Source organism: Micropterus dolomieu, linkage group LG05 (genome assembly GCF_021292245.1).
Source record: "Micropterus dolomieu isolate WLL.071019.BEF.003 ecotype Adirondacks linkage group LG05, ASM2129224v1, whole genome shotgun sequence".
NCBI lineage: Eukaryota > Metazoa > Chordata > Actinopteri > Centrarchiformes > Centrarchidae > Micropterus > Micropterus dolomieu.
Window position 1 is genome coordinate 1,915,104 of NC_060154.1, and position 9,760 is coordinate 1,924,863.

The 9,760-nt window shown below is 44.3% G+C and overlaps 1 protein-coding gene across 1 annotated transcript; it reads right to left on the reverse strand.

Annotated features, from left to right (window-relative positions):
* Positions 1-265: 265 nt before the first annotated feature.
* mafaa (v-maf avian musculoaponeurotic fibrosarcoma oncogene homolog Aa) lies at positions 266-4,034 on the reverse strand. The gene has a single exon (XM_046049920.1). It carries the CDS (start codon positions 3,219-3,221, stop codon positions 2,283-2,285), a length of 939 nt encoding a protein of 312 aa, XP_045905876.1. The 5' UTR covers positions 3,222-4,034; the 3' UTR covers positions 266-2,282.
* Between the last annotated feature and the right edge of the window lie 5,726 nt (positions 4,035-9,760).

Sequence of the window (9,760 nt, forward strand, 5' to 3'; positions counted from 1 at the left end):
GAATCTATTTAAAGTGTTTTTGTTTTTAACCGCATTCATAAAAGCCGCAACGCAACACATCTGGCCTAAAAGAAGAAACACATCTCTCCCAAATTGATGACATTCTTACATAAACTCAGAGCTTCAATAATTTAGAGGCGGGAAGCCTTTTTGTTTGTTTCAAAATAAAACCTTTTCTGTAACAATGACGGCAGCAGTCTGACAGATTTTGGGACAGAACTTTTTATTAAACATTATGAAAACAAGATTCTCAACAATGTTCCACTTGGTAGGTTTTTCACTTGTTGACACGTTAGGACACGTTCATTGAATAAATATAGAAATTATATGTACAGATATACATTAACAGCACTGTGCAGAAGTTTGCTTTCCTTTTTCTTCATCGCAGTTTTCTTTAAAATCATTCAAATCAAATCAGGATTTTTAGGTTGTGGTTGCTTTAGGAAAGAATACTAAAATTTGAGGTTATATTGAACCCTAAACAAATCTAATTAAAACAAAGAAAGTTACTGGTGGGAAATTGTTGGTGCTAAAATGCAAAAAAACAAGAATAATTTTTCAGATTTGTTGTAAGATTTATTTTTGATCTCTTTTTTTATTCTTTTGACTCTTGACTCACATAAAAGACCTGATATTTGAAGAGAAATAAAAAATATTATTCTCACATCTATTATGCTAGTCTAGTTGTTTGTGGCATTTTGATTTAAACGTAATAATTCCAGTCTCTCTTCCTGCAAGCTTTCGCCATCCAACAGGTAGGCTGAGCATCGGACACTTCTGCACAATATTGCACATATATCTAGGCAGCAGAAAACACACGAACCAGGGATTTCTTGTTGACAGAATAATGCATGGAGTTACTCCATGAACAGCAAGCTCTTCCACCAGGCAAAGTCTCGTCTTTTCAAACAATCAAGCATCCTCCTATCGGACACAAGACCTTTGTAAGACACCGGGCTGCAGAATAAACCTACAGGCCCTAGACATTTTCGTCTACAAATATTTAAAGTAAAAAAACAAAACAACCCACCCCCACCCTTAAACTAAGTCTTTTTAATCATCAGGTTGGTGCATAGAGTTTTAGCAGCGAATGCAGTCCTTGTCCATCTAATAAATGTTTTCACCTCATCGAATTTATATCCAGGTTATCAGAGAGTAACAGATCAAAGGTCCTATTATTAGAAAACAAAACGCTTGTCCAGTTTGATCTCTTCTTAGTGCAGTATAGGCTTGCCTTTGACATTACACATGTTCAGTAGGAGGAGGATACCATAGACGATTTGCATGCTGTAACATACAAACATTTGTATTAAGACATTTCGAATAATCCAAGCAACAAAAGCAGTTTTCTTTAAAAAGAGAAAAGGTAAAATAACACAGGTAACTGTTTTTCTCTACACATTATGTACAGGTGGAAATAAATACAGTCTAAAATCTGGCTCAGTTAATCTCTTTTTGTCGTTTTTCTTTTCTTTTTAAAACAATAGAAAATTTGATTGAAAATAGCAGTTAAAGACGCATCCATGTTTCGCAGTAGCAGATTGTTGCAGTCCTTGCACCTCTCGGGGGTTTATGGGGGAAACATTTTTGTGGCTTTTTGCATACCCAGGCCTTATTGGTGGCAGAGGATGAGGGAGAAGAAGCATTAGAGGAGGAGAGAACCATGGGCCATGCTTTCCATACATGTGGAAGGATTCTGGGAGATGACTGGAGGTTACCATACATGTCCTGCATGCAGGGTTGCAACTAGGGATGGGAAACTATAGACTTGCAATATTGAAAGGTCTCTTCTCTGAATCACAGACCGCCTCACTCTCACACAAACAGTCTTTTGAGCTTTCTGAAGCCAAAGGAGAGGCGGTGTATTGCTTTTTCTGCTTCTTTTTCAGTCCAATCTGACTTTTTCAAAAAAAAAAAAATCATTCTTTCCTCCAGTTTTAAGACAAATCATCTTTCTCTGATTTAAGACAGTCATGTTAAATATCAGATTGGTTCAGTAAGACTTCTGACCAGGTCCTGTTGCATCACAGAAATGTCTACAGGCTAAGTGATCCCATGTGCTCACCTGACAGGTTGCAGTGAGCTTACAGAAGTTTTGCCGAAACATCTTTAAGACTCAAAAATGCGCATCTAATGCTTCTTTGTTTAGTTGTTGTGTTTGAAGTCTTTTCTGTCGAGGGAATAAGTGTAAACAAAATACAAACGCAGAAAAATATAAATTAATGTAACAAGGATGTTTAGGTGGGTGTAATTCAGAGTCTATGCTACAAATCGTCAGTCTCTCACATGAAGAAGTCGGTGTTGGCCTGTTTCCCGGACGGATCTCTCGTGTTCGCGGGTCCACCGGCATTGTAGGTCCGGCTGGCCAGCTTCTCGTACTTCTCCTTGTAAAGATCCCTCTCCTTGGCAAGGCGCGCCACGTCCTGCTTCAGCTGCTCCACCTGGCTCTGCAGGGTGCACTTCTCGGTCTCCAGCATGTGCCTCTGCTGGACGCGTTTGAAGCGGCAGGACTGCGCGTAGCCACGGTTCTTCAGGGTGCGTCTCTTCTGCTTCAGGCGGATCACCTCCTCCTTGCTGAAGCCCCGCAGCTGCCGGTTCAGCTCCCGCACCGTCATGCTGACCAGCTGCTCGTCCGAGAAGCGGTCCTCCAGGCGGGCGTGGTGGCCGTGGTGGTGGTGATGGTGGTGGTGATGGGCCTGGTGGTGGTGGCCCGCCGAGGCCGTGGACAGGTCCTCTCCGACGTACTGCTGCCCGCGGAAGCCCTCGTAGGCCTGGTGGTGGTGGTGATGATGGTGCGCGTTACCGATGAGGGCCTCCACCGCGTCTTCCGGGGTCAGGTTGAGTGCCTCGGGGTTGATGTGGTGCTGGTAACTAGGGATCCAGTACAGGTCCTCCAGCTGAGGCTTCCCCGCGTTGCTGTGATTGTTGTTGTTGCCGCTGCTGCCGCTGCTGTTGCCGCTGCTGTTGACCCCGCTGGTCAGGCTCTGGTTGGGCTGCGCGCCCGGGCTCGGGGCGCAGAAGCTCGGCGAGGAAGGCACAGAGGAGCAAGGGGTGCTGATCGGGGTGGAGGACAGAGAGCCCGACGGGAGGCGGTGGCAGTAGCGGTCGGCCTCCGGCGGCTCCTTCTTCACCTCAAACTTCATCAGGTCAAAGTCATTGACGTACTCGATGGCCAGAGGGCTGTTGGGCAGCTCTGCGCTCATGGCGAGGTCGGTGGCCATTTCAGTCCATGCGACGACTCCTGCCCTGACAGCCAAACCGACGGCGGGCAGCCCTCTCGAATACAGATTGTGAAGAGCAATAAAAGCCTGTGTGGTGTATATATAAACACACGCACACGCCCGGTGCGTGGAGCTGCTGCAAGGCCGGAGGGTGGGTGGGGAAACTTTTTAAGGCTGCTCGTCCCTAAGACAACTTCTATATATAGTGGCGTGAATATACGTCTGCATGTAAATGAACTTGTACACCTGCCAGTTTGCCTCTGCTCGCTGCTCTTGTTGACAACTTATCCCAGGTCAAATGCACGCGTTAATACCAGGAGCCCCCAGGGCGTCTGAAACTCGAGCACGGTGAATTTGGAGCCACCAACCTGTCTTGTCCTCGCTTCACCTCTGCAGCCCACTTGCCTCCTTGTGATTTACTGCTGCTCGATGAAGTAACACGAAAGTTTCGTATCCTCCTTGTGTTATAAATATTTTCCAAGCATCCTCCTTTGCCTCCGGCTGCTTACAACTTGATCATGAGGTCCCAGGCAGCGGGCTGAAGTCACTGCAGCATGGCCCGGATAGAAAGTTTCTCACACAATCAGAAGAGGCAGTGTGTGACATTCACAGGGCGCAGCGCAGGCGAGTGGAAAAGTGTACCAAAAAGTCCCGGGACTCCAAAATGGAATGGCATATGCAAAAAGTTCATATGCATCTGAGATTAATCTGAAGTTGCAGGCAGAGCTCCTACTTGGAGGGACAGGAGAGTCTGGTCCGTGGTCTCCGGTGTTGTTGTGGTCAGTCCAGATATTTTATTCGAGCAGCGGCATAATTCGGTCCCCACGGTCCTGTCCCCCCTCACTGGGGCTCGCGTTGACCTTAGTGTTGACTGTGTGTATATTATTATGCAAGAGGTGATAAATTCCAATTGGGTTTTCTGTCTAACGGCCCTTAAATTGTTTCTGAGCTTCACGGTGCAACCACGCAGTGTCACTGACACTGCTGGAAGGCAATCTGCTCTTATAAAGACAGCGTGGCCCCCGACCCTCCCACACCGAGGTGTGACGGGCCAATGGGAGGAGATCACAGCAGTATATTTGCATTCTCCTATAGCAAAGCCTCCTCTCTAGAAGAGACCGGCCGAGCAGAGCCGAGCAGAGCCGAGCAGAGCCGAAGTGAGTGGAGCGCGCAGGGAGAACAGGTGCAGCAGATCCCCCCTCTAGTGACCGAGCAGATGCTACTGCACGGCGGAGCGCGGAGTAAGATGAGAGCTCTGGTAATTTCTCAGAGAAAAAAAAACGTTTACTCGGACCAGAGAAAGAGTTTTCACTTATCAAACCTGTGTGTCAGTTGTGTAAGAAAGCTGTGACCAATAGTTTAGATTTCAGAAGAGAAGATAATTAGGCTGCTTCCAGTTAATTCATGGTTTTTATCAATTTATCACTATATGTACTATGCATTGCATATATGGACTTCAATGTGAATACAGTTTAGACTCTTATAACAGTTATAATGATGCAATATGAAAATGTTAACGTTTTGAAACGTTATTTAAACATTGTCATCACCACAAAATTCATATGAAGTAGGCCCATATAGCCTGTGTTTTAGTGGTCCAACTTTTCTTTGCAACACCCATGGTAGCCTATAAGCTCGTGCAATATGTATTTTCTGTACAAAGAGAAAATTGAGTTATTTAAATGCAGGGCGGGGTTTGCAGTACATGTTGACCATCACCTTTGACGCATAAAAGGCCATTATAGTTAAATTAAATCAGAAACAAGTTATTTGACCAAATATGCTGACACATAAAAGGAATATGATTCTGGTAGCTGGCACAAAAACGAGAAAAACTAATGTGCAGTAGAAAAAACAGGAGTAAAGCAATAGCCTACACAGATAATAAAGACTAAAAAAGCTGAAAGTTTTTGATACAGCAAACAGGAAAAAAAATTTAATTTCTAAAAGTTGTTAAAACCAACAATACAGAAAGCGACACAAAGCATGAATACAGTAACAGGTTAAACTGCTCTATGTGCAGAAGTGTGACTGGGTGGTAACTGTCATCTGTAGTCTAAATTAAAAGTAGAATTCTTACTAATTGTAAGTTCAAATATGGCACGAAATAACACACATTATGCCGTATTAGCTTTATTAAAAACAGCTTAATGGGTCTGCTTTACTCATTTAGGTATCTCAACTGAAGCCTGAAGATGATTCTGACACCACAAACTACCAAATCTATCAATACTGATCGATTTAAGGCCGCGCGCCCCTCTGCCAAAAATCAATCCGCATTTCCGCGAGGCTGTGAGGAGGCCGCGCTGTGGCTGCGCGCGGCTTAAGTATGATTGGATAGTCCTGCGGGCGGTCTACTGGGCTTTCATTCGCAATTAACCACAAATTGCATCCCGTCTCATCTCCGCGGATCGACGGACAATTAAGCCCCGCCGCGTGCGTCTCCACTCTGGACACATACGTCTTTTTTTTTTTTTTTCTGGAGAGGCTTTCGGAGGCGGGGTGGGGCAAAAGCAAATCAGACCGGAAGGTTGAGCAGGATGTCGATAGTATCATGGGAGCAAGACTTAAACCAGGACACCGCTGCACCTGACCCGTTTAGCCTTTTCAGCAGCACCCCCCCATCTACCCAGCGATATGTGATATGATATATGCGAGTGATATATCTGCGTAATAAAGTGCCGATCTGCGGAAAACAGGTGGCAGTAAGTTTAACTTGGTCAGATGTGAACAGGAAAACCTTGCACAGCTGCTGAGCTTAACTTCCAGTCCGAAATGGCCATGAAATACGTGCCCCCCACACCCTCCTCCCCTGCCTCAAATCTGCTGGCACGGATGAAAAGAAGAGTATGAGATGAAGGGATGGAAATCATATCAAGGTATTTTAAGTTTAGGTGGGCTATGTCATTAGGAGAGGTTTTTTTTTTTTTTTTTTTTTATCAAATAAGCAGGAGCTGGCCCTCAAACGCCAAGCTAAGCAGTATGTATTGAAATGGAACATTTAAGAAGATCTGCTGTGGTCCATTCATTGTCAGGAGAAAGGGAGTGTCTGTGGCCGAGGGCTTGAGACATAAATTTTTGAAGTCAGGGTTTTCATTGTGCCTTTGCATATTGGGACTTCGCTGCAAGTGCAGTTCTACCGATTTAAGCAAAATGGACATCAGCAAGGTGGAGGATCGACGGTGGTCTTTGAGCCGTCCGTGAGGCGAGCTTTGAGGCAAGGTAGCCAGTATCCACACCAAAAAGAGCGGCTCCGGGAGAGGGGCTCGGGGGTTATCTGAGGCCTGGAGGTTTTTGTCACTGCCGTTAAGTCACTAATGCCCCTGTGGAGGAATCAGCTTTAATTGTGCAGGGATGTGACACGCACGCATGTGCACGGGCAGTGAAGTTAACAGGGGGGGGCTTACTTTAGAAATCAGGAGTTTCACCACATGTAGGAGGCCTCGCTTGTATAGAAATCATGTTTGTTCACAAGAGTGATGAAAGGTTTGTGGTCTCAAAGAGGCACCACACGTGACAACACAGAATCTGCGCTGAAAGGAGGTAAATTAGAAATGAAAGGATAACTTATCACACCATTGGTGTTACTTCTGAAGTTTTGACAGTCATTTCTTTTGGTGATAAAACCGTACTCACCAAAGGAACTGCTGAGATCTGGGAACGGGGCGACATCGCTAAATGAAAACTTCAAATGCAGGACAAACCACACATGATGACTGTTTCCACCATCATAGACACATTTTTTTTAGTCTCGACTGTCAGAAAGGAACTCGCACTTAACAACTGAGTAAAGACAAAACAACACTCTGGGTGTTTCATAGGTGATGACCCTTCAAACTGCGAGAACACAGAAACAAAAGAGATCAATCATCAAAAGAACTGCTCATTTATCCTGCAGTCCACTCAGAAACGGGAACGACACAGAGGAAACATGCTAAATTTAGATGAGATGGTGGATGGAGAGGAAAACTGCAGAGAGCTTGAGCAGAGAGGACGCAGTGTGAACTGTGGTTCTGAACTGAAAGTGAAAGTTATACAATAATCCTCCCCTCTCTCACCTGCAGTGCAGCATTTTTACCATTTGCTAACCCGTTGGTCAGTTTTGGTTTTATATGTGATGTTAAAGGTCTTAATTCTAGTCATAAATATCAAACATGTTCAAAGTAATGTTAAAGCTGGAGTAGGCAACGTTGGAGAAGAGACAGCTAGATTCTGAGCGTAACAAACAAAATAAATCACACCCCCTCCCTTCAGGCCTCCCCTAGCCTTAATGGGCGGTGTGGTAATCAGGAGGTTCAAGAGAAATGTTGGTGGGCCGGTACAATTACAGGCCGATGTTAACAGAACTAACGCTGTGTTGAAGATGAAGGGAAAATATGGAAGGGAACCAGCAGCACCAATAAAAATAAAATAGATAATAAGAGAAGAGAGAAAATAGATTCAAAATGGAAAAATAACTTGCTATTCGTCAAGACTGTCTTAAGGATAAAGCCACTGACGTTAAAGATCAGTTACAAGTTCACAGTTAATTTTTCAGAAACTAGAAATCATTCTTTTAATCGTCACTTATCAGTTCATTGTGTAATGTCTCCCACTGGCTGCTGTACTTTGTTTGACTGCCGGGCCTGAAGTGAGTCTCGCTCTGCCCCCGATGAGAAGACAAACAAGCAGAATCCTTCAACACTGTATGATTTCATCTCCCGACAGTCAACACCAACTGACCCAGACTGGAAAAAAAAAACTCTGTCAGATGAGTTGTCACGCTCAACTCATAACTACTATCAGGCCATCATTCATAAGGTGTTGCTGTCTTGCTGAAGTCAGATGGGGGGAAGAAACATTAGAAGTCAGACGATCACAGGTTATAAAAAAAGCCAGCCGTATGGTTTGCAGCTAGAAACCCGGTGTGCACACATTTACAGCAAGCACATTAGGCCAAAGTTGAACCACTCAGTCAGTCTGTATAGCGAGATAGATTATATAAAAGATAACAGTTTGTGTAATTATTTTACAACTCACCATCTTTTTCTTTGGAGGCTTGTTTACGATCTGTCCCATATCTTCTGACAGACTCTTGTGACGTCACAATGTCCTCAGAGCTCAGCTACAATTGGCTGCTGGTGCAAGGTTATTGACATTGGTCTGGTCAGAAAATGCTAATGCCGTTTAAAAAGCCACAACCCGTGTCGTTTTTCCTCCTTAAGCTTCAGTAAAAAAGAGGTTTTCTATCACAGATCTGTGGCCAGTGGATTGTTTCACGCACATGTAAATGAGAGGAAAAGGATAAATACATAGGGGAAAGAGCCAGGAGGAAAGTTCAAACTGTATTGTGTCTTTAGTAGTTTTAAAAGTGACTGGTCTCAGATGTTTAGAAGCTCCACAAAACATTTTAGGACTTTTTATGCACACATAAGAAACTTGAACAGTAAAGGTTTTGCTTTATATGTATTAATTGTTTTATTGGGCTTATTCCTCAGGGCACTACTTATGAATCTATTTTTAGTAAGTGATCAGTTGTATTTATTAATTAGTTTTATAACTTAGTAGCTAAGCTGGTTCTAAACTACTCTAATGTATTCTTGCAATATGTGTTTGTTTGTCTTGCATGTTATCTATCATCTGTTGGACTTGTTTCTCTTTAGTTTGCATCGTCAGCCATGGACAGCTTTCCGCATTCACAGACAGACAGACAGACAGACAGACAGAGGCTGTACATATGTTAAACCCAATAAGAATGATGACCAAAACTTTGGAAATAACTGGAAGTAAAGCATAAAAGGAGAAGCCTTTTGAACAGATGTACCCCACACACTTTCACAAACCAGTGCTTATCAAGTCTCTCCAACACTCACATCCTCACACACACACACACACGATGAAGAATCACAGTTGACCTTTCTTTTTGTCTCTCAGTCTACGTGGACAGATAATTTCTCTCCGTGTCTTCTCTCCGTCTTGTGCGCTTTTACTAAAAATTGAAATATTGATCTTAATTAGAGTTTGCCGAGCTCAGCAGCTCGCGTTGAGGGTTTTAGACAAGAGGCAGCAGACATCTGTCTAAGGCACTTACGCCTTCAACGCAGGAGAGAAGCAACGTGGGTGAGGAGGAGGAGGAGGAAGGGGGGGGAAAAAAAGAAAAAAAAAAACGTGCGGTGAGAGGAGAAGAGTGATGGCTCCCTGTCTCCTGCCTTTTCTGAGAAACATGTCGAGCTCTCCATCTCCGCTCGCTGCTGTCAATACATCGGAGAGAAAATCGAGTTGAACACACACACACACACACACAATTCAAATATCTATCTTGACAAAATGTATTCACCACAGTTTAAATGGCAGTATGTGACAATCTGTACATGAACTCAAGTTTTCCAAGTTGCTGTACAAGGTACTACTTCCAAAATCATCACTTACATACTGTGGTGTGAATTAGGAAACTGGGTTTTTGGGGGGGGGGGGGGGGGGGGGGGGGGGGGGGGGGGGGGGGGGGGGGGGGGGGGGGGGCTGTCAGTTCAGTCTATTAGTCAGCTTTATCACCTCTGCCT